Here is a 19,097-nt window from a genome sequence, read left to right as displayed (position 1 = left end):
TTTGATATAAAAGCATTCTCAAACAATCATTGTTTCAGAAAGGTGCACTTATATTATTTTATTAAATGAACTTAAAATTAAAACTATTCTTACGAAAGTACTTTGTACATTTTTGTTGATATAGACTCAAGAATTACATTTCCTTTAAATATAACAAAACTACCTAAAGTAGATATTAGGAGCACACCGTACACATCAGAAGACTTGTCAGTTTTTTATACAAACAATATTTGCATTCCTGCCTTAGTGCTCGCGGTTTAAGTGATTATAGTTTAATTTTGTTCTTATATGCACATTAACTCCGGAGATGTTTGATCTTTACGGTTCTTTTATAGTACTACCAAGACAACATGAAAACAAGAATCGTCTGAATCTGTTCTCCCAATAAAAATATATGTGTCAAGGTCGACGATACTTAGTAACACTGTTGTGCTTATATACGGATCCATTAGACAGGTAAAATATCTTACTGTGTATTTTAAAATATACCATGTTTAAAATGGTCAGACGAGAGAATGCAGGAAGCATCTATATTAGACTTTTTTACTTTGTGTAAGCTAATTAAAAAATATTATTAAGTAGATATATAATTCATAATTGGCTGCTATTCATTCGTTCACACTCAATTGTTTTTCCATTGTAAATATATTTCTATGTAGATTTATGAAGCGGATTCTTTACGAAGCTCGGAAAATGCTTCCCTTTTTGTAACCTTATTTTATTAAGGTCGTGATTACATATTTGGTCTTCCCTAAGATTCTTAGGGATTCTTAGGCTAAGAACCATTCTTTCTAAGGTCGTTCATATTGACGCTAACGTTATTGTGACGTTAGTTTACATGAAAATTACACTGTGGGAAAAAGGCCAAACAAAAGTAAAGGGTAAAGTAGTAAATAGTTGTTATAACTCAACCGAAAACATCTCTTTTTAACTAGCATTTGCTCGCGACTCTGTATTTGTTTCGGTTTGTTTTTTTTTAATTTAGAGGGGTCATTTTCAAAAATATCCAGCTTGTTGTTGGTACTCCTCACATTTAGAATTCGTATTCGGAGACTATGACGACGAGGCGGGCAACCGCGCTGCCCGCGAACTGAGAGCGCTGGTATAGCGACATTGTGAGCTCCAACTCTGCCACTTGTGGCCCGTCGAGGGAACACTGCAGAGACACCACACAGACGTGACCCGTGGGACGCATGCTGCCACAGACAAATAATAAAAATATAACAACATAATCTTAATGCAAATTAGAAGAATATAATTCTTCTACGCAGCTTTTTTTTTATTAACATATTAACTATTAACTTTAATGTATTAACACTGCACCGATGTCATTGAAATTTTGCAGAGATGCATCATGGTGACGCACATCTCAAGATTCTTTTTATACCGGAAAAAAGCAGTTCCCGCTGTAGTTTTGTACGTCGCAGGTAACAGCTATCTTTGCGAGTCCACCATATTAGATTTTGAATTAGGTATGTAACTTGACTTTTGCATGGTCACCCAAACAAATTTTTACGCAAAGCTTCAGCTCATACTGTTCGGAATAACTGATACTTACTGGACAACCCAAACAGGTTTACTCAGGTGGTGAATTTAGCTACTCGCTCACTTGTGGGTACCAAGAGATGTTCTTGTATTAATATGACCTATACATTGTTATATAAAAAAGTTTACTAAAATTGTGAGCCATGAAACTGAGCTTGCATTGGAACGGTCTATTGTTCCGGGAAAGATAATCTATGTAAATTTATGGCACAAGAATCCCGCCAAGGGTGACTAGTTTGTTATTTGGCCAGACTAGTATATAGTAGTAGTGTCCCCACCCGAAGCAACTGATGTCGGCAGGCTGCACGCCTGGCGACGCCTGTACACTGAGCATCCTCATCTCGAAGTGCACCACCGAGTCCCGCCACGCTGGCCCTTGCATCGAGAACAGATCCACCTACAATGGATAGATAAACTGGTAAAATATTTCCTATGACTAAGGCATAATGATGAGTTCATGGTGAGTTGGCTTTTCTTGCGCGCCGTTACTGTCAATGAGTATACAAAGAAGATGACGCACTATAATATAAGAACTACACATGTGACTATGGTAACTGCAAGTTAAATATAAAATATATACGATACGATAATTAGTTACTGGCGTACAGAAGTGAGTGAATGTAGAAGACATATTTGCGACCCTGCATAGTTTTTCATGAGGACTAATAGTTAGGATTATGAGCGCGGAATACGCAAGTTTATCCCGTTCTGTTCATAGGTTCATCGAGAAACAGTGTTTTAGTGAGTACAAGTCCCACATAAATACTCCTTTTCCTTAAATAGAGTAGCATGCGATATGTATTTTCCTTGTAGATAAAAAAATAAAAGGTATGTAATAGAGCAGTTTATATGGCCACCTTCAAGATCCATGAAATTACTTAGGTTAGATTTTATTTTATTTTATAGGCAAATAAAATGATTGTAACAATTGTCCTAAACATCAGCAGAGTACTAAGTCAAATTCGGAAAAGATAGCAGTAGGTATTTATTAGGTACGTATTCATCCTGACGTCGATATATAAAAATGGTATCTTTAAAACAACTGGCGCCGTTATACTCACACTGCCCATTGGCAGGAAGAGATGTGAGACGAAAGTGATGAAGTTGTAGCTATAGGCGCTGGGCTGGTGCAGGCATGTCCAGTCCGACATTGGGCATGAGCGCTGGATACGAGTGCACTTGCTGCAAACATTTTATTAGTGTTACCACCTACAGAGTAAGTGTTGATATAAGTTAGACATAGCATCCGTGCGGCAAGTGCGGGGTGAGGAAAGGACTCATACCACGGATGCCAGTAAGTCAATGTCAAATATTTCTTTATTCAAATAGGCGCATAGATGGCACTTTTGATGCGTACATTACATGTAAAATATGACATAGAAGTGAGTTGATGGCGATAAATAAATTCGTCAACTTAAAACTAAAGCTACGAGGGTTCCAAACGCGCCCTGGTCTAAGAAGAAGCCCACAACAAACTTAGCCGATTGTTATTTTTTTTTTGTTATCACCATCTCACATTGTCCTTTAAAATCTATTAAAGAAGCAACCTGGTTAGAGCAATAATTTAAACCCAAGCATTTTTATCGTTGACGTAGTCCTTTATACTTACTATATAAGGGTCTTCCTTGCCCCTAAAATAGAACAGGCCGGGCAGGGCCTGTTGGCAACTACCCTTTACGGCATGGGGCTCCAGGGCAGCAGCCGTCCCAACTACGAGGAGCGAGTTTCGTAATCGACACTGTCGACATTTATCACGAGAGCAAAGGCGTCTGACTACCGTATTTCTTCTTTATGTTATGGTGTTAGTAAACAATAACATAGTTAAGGATTTAGCCCTAAGGACCTATCATCATCATAATATAAACCGATGGAGGTCCACTGTTTTTTGAATCAGCATCCTAATTTACCAACCTCACCGGCCCGTGTTGCATCTTGTCTTCTTGCCAAGCGACGAAGTTATTGCAAATAAAAAGTGGCGATATTTGACCTTTTTGAACCCTCTAGTCTTCACAGCGTGGAAAACCCAGAAAACTATAGATAATACCTAGTCACTGTAAATATGATCATGCATACTTTTTTCCATTGCAGTAAAATTAGATAAAGTTTTTATTAAAGAGTTCTAAATGTGCTTGTATTGGACAAAGCCCTCAACAAACTCAGCTTGGTTCCCATGATAGGGAATGTATAGATTGTCTGTTTGGATGTTTAACAAAACTTACTGTTTTCCTTCAAGGCGGTAACCGATTGGGCAGTCGATGCGATGGCAATGGTACCCGCCCTGAGTATTCTGGCATACTTGACCCTCCTCTTGACTGCACTTCGCTTCACCGTTTTCACACTCGTCAATATCTGCACAGATTATTTTATATAAATCATCTGGCAATAGGCCAATGGCAAAGGTTTTTCGCCAATGATGTTAAGGTTGATACCGATGGCTCGGTTATGGACAGGGGGCTAGTTGCACATAGTTCGAAGGACCAACGAATTTTAGAGTCCCAAAAGTTCGTAGTTCCTTCGACCAAGTGAGAAGTTTCCAGTGGTGTCTAAAGCAGACTAGGTAGACAAACGATATCAAACGATTCAGGGTTCCGCTTGACATATGCGGCACAGAAGTAATACACGTTTAATTTCTTACAAAAGCCCACCAAGAATTGGGGGTTCATTGGACTATGACAGTCATTAACATCACCTCAAAAAAATAGATTTCTTCTAACTGTTTGGTCTCTTCCAATCTGGCTTTCATTTTATTCATAGCTTACCGTCCGAATTTTCTAGAACATATGTACCTAGTCCAATTATTTGACATACAGTATTTAAGGAAACTAGCAGTACACGCTAAAAATTCTTGAGTATAATGAAACTGTATGTCTAATGATTCGTTAAAATGTTGCAATAATTCGAAGCACATCAGTGACTTATTCCGCACTTAGTCCACGGTTCTCCTCACCTATGCAAGTCCGCTTATCGTCAGCAAGACGGTACCCAGCCGGGCACGAGCAGCGGTAGGAGCCCGCCACGTTCACGCAGCGACCGCCGCACAGCCGCCCGCGGGACCTGGACCGACTGAACTCCTCACACTCATCTATGTCAACACATGTCCTGTAAACAATATGAATTGCATCTGAGCCACTGACCTAATATATCTGAGCTTAGAATCGCATTGACAGACTTCAAAAAGATCGGTAACAAACGAGGACGCTTAGATCGCATTCAATTTAATACAGCTTGTTGTGAAAACCGTTTAAGGTTTGCAAGGCTACGCTTGGATCGGTATGTACAGGACTGGGCTGCAGTGCTCTTTACTGATTTGAATGAAGAATTTACTTTTGTAACGATGATCAACGCATTAGAGCGTAGAATTTACACATATCTTTTTGACATAAATTTCTCAGTGCCAGCTCCGAGTCAGGAAATGAACGTAGAAAAGAACGTAACCATCGATTCTGATTTCGCCAGCACGCACTGTAGTACTGCAGCCTGCTATGAAGGAGGCATTTGTCGACCTCTGTGCCCCAGAGGTAATTTGAGCGTCTGGTGGGGTCTTGGCTATTACGACTCTACCGAGAAAGACGTTCTACCAAGCGATTTAACGTTCTGGCGAACAAACCTGTAGGGCATATATGACATACGTAACAGTTCGCACCAGATGAGATTGCACTCAAAAATGTTTGGTGGAAAAGAACAAAAGTGTGCCTAGCATGGGTTGAACAAAGGTCCACTCCTACACTAACCCAATGGATAAACAAAGGCTTAGAGAACAGTTTTGCAGTAGCATTTGAAATGTTTTCGCTTCATGTTTGTACTCTGACGAACAGATACCATGGGACTAATTTTACCTACCTGCTATTGTTGTGTAGTCGGAATCCCTTGTCGCAATAACATCGGTACCCTCCCCAAGCGTTGGCGCACTTCTGTTCACACAGCGTCGGCGTCTCAGTACACTCGTCCACATCAACGCACACCTTGTCATTGGACGGTGCGTTACGAAAACCTTCCGAGCACTCGCATTTGAATGATCCAACTGTGTTCACGCATCGCGCGTTATACGAACACGTCTGGAAGGATATAAAACATTTTTGATGAATAAGTACTTGGGCATATATCAATGTCTGTTTAGGATGTTCTATGAAAATGTGACAGTTCCTTCTTCAACTCAAACGAAATGCAAGAAGCAATAGCTTCAATTAATAATAGCTGCATGGTAAACCAGTGGCGAATATCGCTATCGCTATCGCTAACGAATTACTTATTAGAATTCAAGAAAACTCTCACACCACCTCGGAGTTAGGAAATTTACGTAAACCGCCCCGTGGCTTGAATCCCACGCTAAGTCTTCGGTCGTGGTTAATATAACATTTGTAAAACCTAGTGGTTAAAAAACCCATCCACCAAAAATAAGTGGATATTCCACCAACAAAAACAATCCCAACGAGATTTGAAGTCAGGCCCTTTCGAACAATATGCCGAACTCACAACTTGTCTGTGACACATCCTGTGGTCAAAAGACCCCGTGCCTGCTGTATGGCCAAAACAAGATTCGCTTTCACTCCTGACTCATCTTTTCTTACATTTCCATAACTACATTCGTCAATGTCTTCGCAGTCCTTGCCAATGTTCCGGTGTCCTGGCGGGCACTGGCACGAGTAGCCGCCGTAGAAGTTCTCACAACGCTGCTGAGGCCCGCATTCGGACACATTGCGTTCGCATTCATCGATATCTGAAAGACCAAGCAAAAAGGATTGCAAATCAGGTGATTATATTCCAAGTAAGGTCTACCCCCGCAATCAGTAACTTTTTTGAATCTTGATTCTTTTCGAAACATCACACATAGGTAGAACACAGCCAATATGTTTTCAGTAGACTTACCTAAGCAAACTCTTTCTGGAGTTAGTTTATATCCCCAAGGGCATGTTGTAACAACCGCTCCGGAGTCATGCAGACGTGAGTACGTCGGTCTTAAGTATCGTGGCCCAGTTTGGCCATACTGCGCGCCTACTGTTATTACGGTTGAGTCTGGGCTTACAGACGGTGGTGATGATTCGCGATTATCTAGAAGGAAAACGGGAGCCATTAACAGCAGTACCTACATCAAATATCTTTTTTGCTAATTTAGATTTTTATACGTCCAGCAATAGTATGAAGTTCTACGTATTCATAAATGTATCAACCTATTATAGGTCCACTGCAGGGCCCCGGTCTCCTCCCACAATGAGAAGGGTTCAGGTCCACCACTGACCCAGTGTGAACAGCGGATTCGTGGACTCAAAACGCTTTTAACAATATTATAGAGAACTTTTAAAAAAGTGTTATTTTAATGGTTCAATAACACATAACTTTAGAAAAGAAAAGTTAGATGTGTGTGCTGAGGTTCGAACTCGGCTCCTGCGAAAGTGAAGCGCAACCAGTAGGGTATCACCACTTCTCTACGTATCACAGTTAAGGAAAACATGTCGAAGAAGTGGGGAGTTTTTATAGGCTCTAAAGATTAATGGTCCAACAATGCTGAAGAAAAACCAAAATAATAATTGTTTTATTCCGTAGTAAATTGTAAAAAAAAAAATTATTGTATAATTTTTTTTTCTTAGTAATCACAGCTAAAAGAAGCTTATGTATGAATAACTGTGTCTATGAATGTTGAGTAACTATGGCTCTAAAGATATGTCTTACTGTAGGTGGGCGTGACGGCTTCCTGACACCTCTGACCACACACACATCGGTATCCTCCTTCTGTATTGACACAGTCTTCTTTAGCACCGCAGCTGGCTCTCATTGTAGCACACTCGTCAATATCTAAAATATTTATTTGCTAAAGGTATGAAGATTTTAAACGTTCTAAGACAGAGCTCAAAAGAAACAAACTTAGATATATTTCAATTAACATCAGGATTACGCTGTAAAATCACTCACCTATACACTTCCTACGGCTTTGACTATAAATGTAACCTAGTTCGCAATTCGGTGGGGGACTGTAGTGGCCACGACTTGGATGATGCCACCAGTCCGGAGTCGTTGATGCTATAAGGAAGAAAGAATAACTTTTGGCATTATTTATTATATATATTCATAATATTTTGTTTGCAGTTGATCTTTTGATATTCTTTAGGGCTAATATTGGATTCGTCAGATGTGAGAAATAAATTTTATATACTTCCTATACTACAACTGTCAAAACGTTCTTATTCTTCGACCTTGCAATCATTCATCTAAGATAAGATTGGATATTATTATTTTTTATCTAAAAACATAAAATCGCTAAATAACTTCGAAGTTTGCTTAGTCGGTTCACTATCATACTCGTATATCTCTTCTTATTTGGATTTAAATTTGGTTATACTAAATCGATCAAACTAACCTGCAGTTGTAACTTCTGTATACGTCACTCGGGGAGTGGTTGTGGATGTTGCTGATACAGCAGTTGTCATTCTTGGCGTAGGTCTAGGTGTTGTAGTTCTAGTGGTTGTAGGCCTCAGGGTTGTTGTCGTAGGCGTTGTAGGCCTAGGGGGTGTTGTAGGCCTAGGCGTAGTGGGCTTTGGCCTCGGAGTAGTGGAAGTGGTGGCCACCACGCACCAACCTGATGGATCTCTCGTGAAGCCGGCCATACAATCGCATTCATAACCTCCTGCCCGGTTTTTACATACTTCTAGTGCGCTACAAATGTGCCTGTTCTCCAAGCATTCGTTTACATCTAGAAAAACAGGAAAATACAATATTGTCACAAAACTTGGTATAGTACTTAAATAAATCCACTGTTGAATAAAAAAATCAACCATTTGTGAGTCGGGCTTGCGCTAGAAATTTTAATATAAGCCAATTGTTCAAAACTATACAACAAGTTTTTAAGATATTGAAAATATATATGTCTTTGAATAAAAAATAAATTATAAGTTCGTCGAGTTTCCTCGATTAGGCTCAGTCTACAGAGTAATGACCGAAAATATACAATTTGGCGAAGAAAATACATACAAAAGACTTAAAAAAATGCTTTGAATCACCTTGGAAAAACGAACTTCTCGATTAAAAAATGAAATCTTACCAACGCATTCCCCGCGTTCATTCCTCTCGTATCCGTACAGGCAGTGGAGCTCGTTGGGATTAAAATCAATGTCTTTATCCACCGTATTTGATTCTGTTGTACTTGTTACTTCTGTAAAAGTACCCGGTTCTGGTCTTCTTGGATAATATTCCGGAAACGGTCGTCTGGACGGCGCTGGAGGTGTTGTTGTAGAAGTTGTTCTTTGTTGGAACGTTGGTCTGAAGTAAGGGTATCTTCGCGTAGGTTGGTGAGGTTTAGGGGTTGTGCTCGAGGTGGTGGTTGGTCGTGGTGTGGTAGTAGTTGAAGTTGTTGAAGTCGTAGTCGAGGTGGTAGTCGAAGTTGTTTGTGGCTCTGGAACGACCGTGTTTTCTTCCTCGCTGATGGTTGGAAAAAATTCAATAAGCTAAGGATGGAAAAACTGGTGGTACGCTTATTAAAAACCTCTATAGCCCTAGCTGCAATTGCTTACAAAGCCTGATCGGCTGCTACCTATCGCTGCTGCAGCACGTACTGCTGTTGCCCTACGATCTCCTTCCCTACGTCAAACTAGTGCCTAGGTGCTGGAATGGCAGCCCCGCACTGGTAAGCGCAGCGTTGGTCGACCCCAAACGAGGTGGACAGACGACATCAAGCGCGGCGCAGAGAGTCTCTGGACGCAAGCGGCACGAAACCGTGGCATTTGAAACACCCTCCAACTCATGTCGAGCAGTGGACGTCTATCGGTTGATATGATGAAGATGGTGGTAGATTAAATTTGTGTTGTAGTTACAAACATTGCAGAACCATAGCAATCGAGCCACAGCAGCGTTTCTTTACGCCTATAATTTCAAGGTGCCCGAAAGACAAACTAAGAAATCTAAATAGCTGCTGCCATTTACGTCAGAAAGTATTTTGTCAGTCTGTGCATAAGAATTAGAAAAGATTAGTGAACAAAGTTAAAGTACCCAGAATCATAGTACTCGTATTCATAAACGGGTACTACCGCCGTAGTAGAAGTGGTGCTACTAGATGTACGTCGTGTGCAAGTGAACGACCCTAATACATTTAGACACTGGCGTCCTGCCTGGCAGTTGTCCAGCTTCAAGGCACATTCGTCGACATCTGGAAAAGGAAAAAGATGATGCGATACCACTTGTCCAAAATGCAGAAGTTTCGTTTAAATAACTAAATAGTCAATGTGACGAAACAACGGCTTCAAAACTTAAAGTCTACCAAAGCTATTGATAGAAAAAACTATGACAGGATTCCTCTTATTACTGATCAGATTGATTAAGAAAATCTATTTAAAGTATTAAAACTATAAACTGGCGAGCTTTGGGCACACTCCGGTGACACTATCACAACCTTTAGTGCAGTTTTCAGCTACTGTTTATCCGCAGATTTGTTTGCGAACATCTGCAATCGCAGAAGAAAATAAAAATTGATAATTTATGTCCGGTTACATTGCTTCGAAAAATTTCTTAAAATGCTATTAAAGTCTACCCATGAAAGATTTATCTTGTCAACAATTGGAGGATACAAATATTAAGTGTTTATTTCAAGAAGGCTTATCTTACAGGCACTTTTCAAATTTTAAATCTGTCTGGTTAAACTAACACTTTGGGATAGAGATTCTAATGAGAACAAGAAGTTGGTATTTCTAAAATCTTATTTAAATGTATATATATCTACTAACCTACACAAGATCCAGATGTGGAATCCAATTCAAATCCATTTTTACATCGACACTCGTGCCCACCAAATGTATTAATGCAGTTCTGGAACTGATCACACAAGTGACTACCTTCACGACACTCGTCGATATCTGGAAGGAACTATTTCTGTTAGATTTCCTATACTTTGCAATTAATGTTTGTTACAGTACTGTTTTACCTTCGCAAATAGTGCCTCCTGGTCTTACTCGAGTTCCTTCTTGACACTTTCTTGTTGTTAATCTGCAACATAGACATTTTATATAGTATGACCCGGAATTGCTCTGTGAATTCTTCAATATTGCTGTAGTGCTTAATTTAAAATGACTATCAACGATGCAGTCAAACTAGTACTTCGTTGATACCAGTTTGAATACAGAACACAAACGCCTGAACTTCATTTACTATAGGGGTTTTATATTCAGAAAATCTCAGTACTTACTAGGACGGTATCTAGAAACAATTTTCTAGACACCGATGGCGATGGTGATTTACATCATGATAATTATCACTAACAATTGATTTGATTTAATATAAAAGTACAGTGTAAATGAGTTGAGAATGTAGTTTCTGATGATAATTTAGTTTCTGTCGAACAGATCGATCCCGATGTCTTTTTAACTGGGAGCTTGCTTGTTTGTAGCGTTGTTTTCAGGATTAATCATGGAAAATTAGTAATTAACTAAACACAAAATTTAAGTTATTATTACTTTGGTAGGGTGCTAATCTTTGACTTGCAGTTGTAGGCTCCTGGCAGATTGATGCACACTTCGTTCCGCTTGCAAACCTCTGAACTCTCTTCACATTCATCAATATCTAGAAATATATATCACTAAATCAATAACGATCGTATTCGGTTCAGTGAAATTGTGATAATTTAAAAAATTAAGAATACGTATTTCGAAGTAGAAGCTAAAGTACCCTTTCGTATAATATGTTTTAATCTATTATCGGTAGGACCAGATTACCGTACTGGGCAGTTACTTAACATGTTTAACCTTTTCTGATGCTGTTTTTTATGAAACCTAAGTATATAGTTAAGAAATATTAAAATACATGTTGGGTTTATTTACAAGAATTAGTAAAAGTGCAACACAAAGAGGAAATACCTTCGCAAATTCCAGTACCAACATTGACCTTGAAACCAGGAGCACACCGCTTCGAGACGTGATCCTGACAGAAATAGTTGCCATGCGTGTTGATGCAGTGCTGTGAAAGTCGCTGGCAATCGTCCAACCGTTCTTCGCACTCGTCAATGTCTGTAAGTAAAATCCAGCGTTGATCGATATTGTCATCGAAAAATTAATTGCCTAATTTTAATATTAGAGCAAATTGTGTCGATTGCGCTTAAAACTGGTAAGATAAGACTGACAACTGTAGAGTTTCTGTCTTAGATCCCTTGCGAAGCCACTCTTGATATGATTAACGATATAACCTTAAGGTGGAGAATACTTACCCAAAAGATATCTACTGACCATTATTTGCAAACCCATATTATAGTTAACCGAAAAGATAAAAGCCAAAATGGTATCCAGATTTTTGGGCGGTGCATATTTAAATGAGTAAAGTAAAGTACTTCAGCCTAGTTGATCTTTTTTAATTTTCCAGTTTGTTACTTTACAGAATGTAAGTGTTAAGTTTACCGAGGCATTCATCATCTGGTCCAGCTCGGAATCCCGGAGGGCAAATATCGTTCTTCGCAGTAGGTACAGTGATACTGGACTCCGTAGTGGGTGCTCCATCGTCCTCAGTATATGGTTTGCCAGGTTTACCACCACATTTGTAACCACCGATAGTGTTCTCACATAGATACTTCGGGCATGGTGGTCGTGGAGAGCGGCATTCGTTGATATCTGGAATAGTGTAAAGGATATTCATAGTCAATATTTTTATTTGGATTTCTTTATTTGCGTATCATGAATTGCCTGGTTTGGAATGCTAAATTCCTACTAAAGCAATTTTTGTACCAATTTTATAATAATTGCGGATAAATTAAGTTTTCTTTTTTAGTTCATATTGAAACCTGATTTTTTTTTTATTTCCAAAGGTACAATATAAAATTTCTACCTTGATAAGTTACAAACTTTTATGGATAAGAGACAAATCATACCGTCACAGACTTGATTTATGAGGTTTCGTTTAAATCCGGGTGGGCAGCTTAGACTGACATCCCTCTTTTTGAGTGGAACACATTTGAAGGAACCCTCTGTGTTATGACAAACGGTATCTTCTTTCGTGCAGAGATCATCTAAGGATTCTGCACATTCATTTATATCTGAAAAAGGTACAGTTAAAACATTTAACCTAGTGTTCATCGTCTTACCTCAGAAACCGAGTTTGTTAATTTCACCTGAATAAACATTAAGTCGCACCCACCGTTATTCTTAAATACTAAATCGTTTATGTTTTATTTATTTCGAATACTGTTATGGCCTAAATATTTCTATTTCATCTGTTAATTAATGTGGAAAAGATTTCAGATATTTCTCCTTCAATTTACAGAATTGTAATGAGTATGTATGTTATTATTATATATATATATATATATATATATATATATTACATTAACATATTGATATATATAAGTATCAATCTGTTAATCTAATGTATGGCCTTTAAAGTAAGTTATGAATGAATGGCATAGATTTAAAATTTTCTCGTAACGTTTTGATTTGGCTCCACCAAAACCAAATTGTTAGTACCACACTTACCTTCTTTTGTCAGTCAAATTATTGGACCCATAATACTGATTATAAAAGATACCTTTACAAGACTTATGATCTGCTTGCAGCTTAAAACCTGTCCGGCACTGGCATTGGACCTTGCCATCTTCGTCTGTACAAATATGCTCACAAGAATTCGCCTTACATTTTTCTCTCGGCTTCTCTGTCGTTGTTGTTTCAGCTTTTATTTCTGTCGTTGTTTCTGTTTCTGCAGCATCCTGAGAAAAATAAGCGTCTTTAGCTTCTGGATATTTTTACACGCTGGTTTGGGTTGTACTATAAGTAGTAACATGAAATAAATTAATGTTTATTAGCTGGTTTCCTTTTTATGTTTGATTTTTAATCAAAATTGGTCTGTGGTATTGTGATTTGAATTAGCTGATATGTGTCCAAAGATAATGATGAATGTATTTCAGAATTTTTAAGATTATGCGTACTCTCGATCATAATATTGAAAAATATATGTTATATCATACCTTACAGCACTGGTAATACGCATTTTTCCTTAACGCACTGTCGGGACTGTAGTAGTCTTCTGATGGACTTCCACATCCAGCCAAGCCCTGGGACTCACCAGCTATTCGCCCAAACGTGCATTCATCGCAACACATCTAAAATTATGGTTGAGGTATATATCGTCGTTAGAGGTAAATCGTCGTCTTGATTTGAAACTCGCGCGGTAGAAGTACCAGGCATCCAGATGATAGGGGTAGAATTTATTTCTAAGGCGTGAGGTGCGGTCAGAGAACAGGAAACCCCTGGGGTATCAATGCAAACAACTCTTCAGAACACTCTCAACTATAGAGTCAGCAAGATTATCTAGTCTAGCTGTAAATTGCGTTAAACATCACTAAGAACTGATAATAACCCCAACAAGTAAAAGGCGTGTGAAGTCTACCAATCCGCACTTTCTGGACTACGGCCTTAGCCTTTTTCATTCTAAGAGGAGACCCGAGCTTTTTGGTGGGTCGGTAGGCGGTAAAAGGTTAAACCAAGTATTGGATCTAACTATCTTACATAAAATATTTATCTAATAATGATTTATAGATATTTTTAAAACATTAAATCCTACCTTTCCAATCTCGCTGTTTGGTGACATGCATCGTTTGAGGAGGGCCAACGTCATACCAGTAGCGCATTCTTCTTTCTGCCTCATAAATACAGACAAATTACTGAAGATACTCCAGTCGGAATATATATATACATATATAAGTACTTTAACATTTTAATATAAAAGTAAGAATTTAAAACTCCAAATCCAAGGAAAATCAACGAAACCTTGGCTATGTCACAAAATTATTAGTGGGAGCAGACACGACTCAAAAACAACGCCTTGATTGTTGGCAGGATTCCACATAGAACTTCAATAAGAAAAACGCTGGGAGTCTAGTCAATTGTCATGGCCTGAACAACATCATAAATTTAACCAATTGACGTCCACTGTCGCCATGGTACCACAATCTACGGTGCTTGGCTGGTTTCCTCCAGTGGCTCCCAGCGACTCGCCTGATTGTCTTGAACTACGAGATCCGTAAATACTTACTCCATTTGCTTCTGGCAACAGCTCTTCCCCGCAGACAGGCATATATCTGTCTCTTCCGGCTCGGTGTCATCGGGCACATCGATGTTGGAGCAGGACTTTGAGGTGGACGCAACCGCAAAGGATTCCCCGTGCCTGCAGCAAGTTTCTGTGATATCTGCTATTTCGTCCGACGATAAACCTGGATATGTAGAAACAGACTTCCATTTAGATTATGTACTTAAAGAAGGGCCTTGATTCTCTATTCCAATATAATCGAAACACATTCTTAACCACAATTTGTGAGTCGGAAATTTGTAATTCCTTTTATGAAGCGGTATTAAAACGTACTCCACAATATGCGTCTATTGGACTTTTCTGTTATATTTTCACTATTCGCTTTGTGTATAAAATAAAGTGTTATTTCAATTCACCGATTTCGTGCTGCCTGTCTCCTTCCAAAAAAAGGGCTCAGCGTCCTTACAATAAAACCACAGCTTTAACGCGTCTGTTTTGTACGTGCCGACATAGACAATTTGTCACGTGCCGTTCATCATCATCATCATCATCATCGCATTAACTAGTGGACCACGGCTGGAAATAAGGATGTCCTTTGATGGAATTTTATCGATTTCCAAATTTCAGAGTCCGCCGTTGCATAGCGATGCTACTCGTTTCAAGTCGTCTGCTTACCAGTTGAAGGTTCGGACCACCATTCAACAACCTGGGGCATCATCACCTACTTCACGATAAATTAAAGATGTGACGACGTGTTTGCATTTTTATAGATAGAAAATTCCGGCATTGTTAAAAACTCGATTCGATTGATTTTCAGATGGACTCTTGCCGCAGGCGCATCATATTACAATATATAAATGTAATAGTTATTATTTGTAGATTCGTCATTAATTAGATCAATGCGTATAGTGGAACACAGCTGTTACCACAAACATTTGTATGTAAATAGAAATAATTTCGTCTTAACTAGGCCAACATACCGCTGCAAAGAGAACCATACCCAGAATACGTTCATTTTTACTTTATTTCATTTTGTTTCAAGTCGCAGCAACCACGCTGGCCCAGCGTAGATAGGTGGACTCCACACGACTTTAAGAACATTATGGACAACTCTCAGGCACGCAGGTTTCCCCGTTAAAGCAAGTGATATTTTAATTGCTTGAATAAGAAACTCAGACGCAAAAACCTCAGACGCACATAGAGGTGTTTGCCAGGTATCGAACTCGCAAAAAGAAGGCCGAAGCTTTAAACACTAGGCTAAATTTAATCTCTTAGATTCGAAATTACGGGCTTCTACAGCCCGTAATATGTCAACTTAGTTTAGTGTCAATATTTGTGTACTAAAGTATTGCACCATTGTTAAGCATAATATGGATGTAGGAGGGAAAAGACTTCTAGTTTAGATTATTAGCTGTGTACATTAGAGCTAAAGTTATTCTTGTTGAGGTAGGTGAGCTAATATTATCCAATTTAAAGTACTTTATATTGCGTGAGCTGTAATGATATTCGAATCATGTTACTTATGCAGTATGAAAGGATTTTATTTTGTCGGAGAATAGATAAAATTGAGATTTATATATATATATTTTTAATAATAGGTTTTCTGGGCTTCCTTTTGTAAAAGTCGTAATTTGTTGAAAAGATCAGACAATCATTTTAAAATTTATAGTATAAATTAAAACGGAAGTGGTTTTTACTTGATCCCTTTTATTGAAGGCTTTTTTTTTCCAATGCATCATCGATTTTATCAGCCATCATTATAGTTTACGAGAGGAAAGAAGAATTATTTACTTACTATGTTTTAAATAGGCAATAAAAAAACGAAGAAATTGATAAATTTTAATTTAATTTGCTATCGATTCACCCATCTTCGTTAGTGCGCTTTATTCAGGGACACACTATACAAATCAAGAAAGCTATCTCAATAGGTAGGTACTTATTATTTTTATTATTAGCAGGTATATTATAGCCATCCCGCGGTTTGGCCTACGTAGCACATTAGAAAACAATCTGTAATTGTTGTTTATCCTACCCTGATACGGACGGGCGCCAGTGCATCATCATACCTACATAATGTGTGGAGAGGTCGTCGAGATTATCTCGCTGTGTCAACAGATTGATAGCGAGGCCTCTATGGTTTGGTATGTGCCAGATTATTTTCACATCAACGAACAGCGGATGGACAGGATATCAATTACCTAGCTAAACTTAATTTTACGTAGGTACACAATGCGTAAATATACGTGTTACGTAGATAACAAAATAATAAATAACATCACTAGGGATGGACCCAGGACTATGAACATTGTTTCGGTATGAATGATTTTTTTATTGCACATCACAAAAGGTACATAATGAAAGAAAAGTATAACAAAACAACGTATACAATTTGGTATTAGAATAGTCGGTTTTTTTTTAATCACTCGTACTTATTCTCTATCTTATTACCTGCAAAGCAAATTATTAGCCTCAATGGGTTCGTACGAGTACATGCGTTACTATGCCTGGCAGTTGGATGGTGGAAACTACTTAGTGGTGAAGGAGAAATAAGTCGTTTGAAACTTTTATCCGTTTTACAATAAGTACTTGAATCACAGATTAATTCGAAAATACAGATTACCCATTCATGTTTTCCAGTGTATGAGTGTTTATTTTTATATAATCAGTATTTATGTATTGTTATTATTAATAATAATATTCATGAATCATCTTACTACCTATAACATAAGCTACGCCTACTTTGGGCCTAGATTGCGATGTATGTATTGTCGAAGGTAGTATATTAATTATTCTTATTCCTGAGAGGCGTTTCAGTAATTTAGTTTTAAGGCCTGAGATTAAAAGACTGCAGTTTTAGACTTATGACTAAAAGCTTAAAGGTTAAAGCTTATAGGGCCTTATTGATGTGAGGTGGCATAACGTTTGAACACTTACGCAGTGTTTGTTCATGCTCTGACATTTTAAAGAAGCCATAAGTTAAAAAGTGACATAACATTGCATAACTACATATTCCGACATTCATCATTATAACCACCAAATACCAGCCCACCACAGAGCACGGGGATCCTCCCACAATGAAAAGGGCTTAAGGCCGTGATCATCGACGATCGATCGCGATTGCCCAGTGCGGATTGATGGACTCCACAGACTTATGTAGAACTCTCAGGCATGCAGGTTTCCTCACGATGTTTTCCTTCACCGTTGAAGCAAGTGATATTTTAATTGCTTAAAAAACGCACATAACTTAGAATAAGTAGTTACAGGTGCTGGGATTCAAACTCGGCCCTCCGAAAGTTAAGTCGGAGTTCTACCCACTGGGCTAGTTCTCATCAATGGCCTGTACGTCTTGAGAGACGGTTCAAACACTGTCTAAGCGACACTCCTTTGTATGGCTAAATAAGCCGATGCGCGAGCGACATTAACGGCCGCAAATATGGCAGTTAATCCCTTCGGCTTAATCTGAAGATCCCATGGTATGCCTGCGTATCCTTTTTTGTGCAAGAACACCAAGCCAAGCTTCGTCATAGATACGGCATCCCTCATTAATGCTCTTGCGCCATTCATCTCTTCCTTCCGCAAGCCTCTCCCAATGTCTACGGTCGATGCCACTGGCCACTGGGCTATCATCGCTACATTATTCCGACACAATGCCACGTTTATGTATAAGGAACTAAATTAACAAGGCTTACGACTACAACTTGGTCGACAGGCGTCCAAAATTACTAGTTTTTTTAATTTAATAGAAGGCATTCAATGGGCGAAGTTATATCATCTCTACTTGAAACAGTGGCATTTATAGAAGTAACTACTCAGGGGGGATTGTATTGGCAAACTTGCACTATCAAACAGGGTGGTCTGACCTGACAGAAATTGTAATCCATATATATGTCAGCGTAACGTGACACCTAGCTGAATGAAATGTAACTAATCTATAATCTTATCGAGGAAATTCAATATACTCCTTTGCTAGTATGGATTCGCGACACCGCGATGCTATAGAAAGATGTAAATGAATAAAAACTAAAGGATTTCTTCATTATTTACCCATTGAATTAACTTACGTAGAAACTGGCAGTTTTTTTATTTTTATCATAGTATACTATGTATACTGTATACTATGTATACTGTATACTATGTATACTGTATACTATGTATACTGTATACTATGTATACTGTATACTATGTATACTGTATACTATGTATACTGTATACTATGTATACTGTATACTATGTATACTGTATACTATGTATACTGTATACTATGTATACTGTCAGTGTGTTGAAGCGGTGATGGCACAGTGTGTGCGACTTCGGCTTCGCTTTCAGGAGTCGAATTTTATTCCCGGCACGCACTTTTTGCGTTTCAAGTTATGTGCGTTTTAAGAACTAAATATCACTTACTTTAATGGTGAAGTAAAACATCGTTGTGATACCTGCACGCTGGGGAGTTCTCTATTATGTTGTGAAGACTTGTGAAGTCCACCAATCCGCACTTGGCCAGCGTGGTGGACTAGGGCCTATATTCTAATTCTATTTCGGGTCCTTCTCTTTCTGAGACGATAGGAAAG

The 19,097-nt window shown here is 38.5% G+C and overlaps 1 protein-coding gene across 1 annotated transcript in view; it reads right to left on the bottom strand.

Annotated features, from left to right (window-relative positions):
* Positions 1–3,760: 3,760 nt before the first annotated feature.
* Positions 3,761–19,097, bottom strand: part of LOC120634679 — a 44,117-nt gene continuing 28,780 nt past the window's right edge. Inside the window, exons 11-30 of the mRNA XM_039905443.1 lie at positions 14,536–14,713; positions 14,065–14,143; positions 13,469–13,603; positions 13,033–13,210; positions 12,380–12,544; positions 11,913–12,122; positions 11,379–11,528; positions 10,980–11,085; positions 10,451–10,512; positions 10,254–10,382; positions 9,523–9,679; positions 8,579–8,955; positions 7,898–8,230; positions 7,453–7,560; positions 7,213–7,335; positions 6,412–6,594; positions 6,114–6,262; positions 5,386–5,600; positions 4,493–4,644; positions 3,761–3,894 (exon numbers count right to left, since the gene is read on the bottom strand). Coding sequence (XP_039761377.1) covers positions 3,761–3,894; positions 4,493–4,644; positions 5,386–5,600; positions 6,114–6,262; positions 6,412–6,594; positions 7,213–7,335; positions 7,453–7,560; positions 7,898–8,230; positions 8,579–8,955; positions 9,523–9,679; positions 10,254–10,382; positions 10,451–10,512; positions 10,980–11,085; positions 11,379–11,528; positions 11,913–12,122; positions 12,380–12,544; positions 13,033–13,210; positions 13,469–13,603; positions 14,065–14,143; positions 14,536–14,713 — 3,323 coding nt within the window. The remainder of the gene's footprint in view (positions 3,895–4,492; positions 4,645–5,385; positions 5,601–6,113; positions 6,263–6,411; positions 6,595–7,212; positions 7,336–7,452; positions 7,561–7,897; positions 8,231–8,578; positions 8,956–9,522; positions 9,680–10,253; positions 10,383–10,450; positions 10,513–10,979; positions 11,086–11,378; positions 11,529–11,912; positions 12,123–12,379; positions 12,545–13,032; positions 13,211–13,468; positions 13,604–14,064; positions 14,144–14,535; positions 14,714–19,097) is intronic.

Source organism: Pararge aegeria, chromosome 24 (assembly GCF_905163445.1).
Source record: "Pararge aegeria chromosome 24, ilParAegt1.1, whole genome shotgun sequence".
Classification (NCBI taxonomy): Eukaryota; Metazoa; Arthropoda; class Insecta; order Lepidoptera; family Nymphalidae; genus Pararge; species Pararge aegeria.
This window is presented reverse-complemented; position numbering and strand designations above follow the sequence as displayed.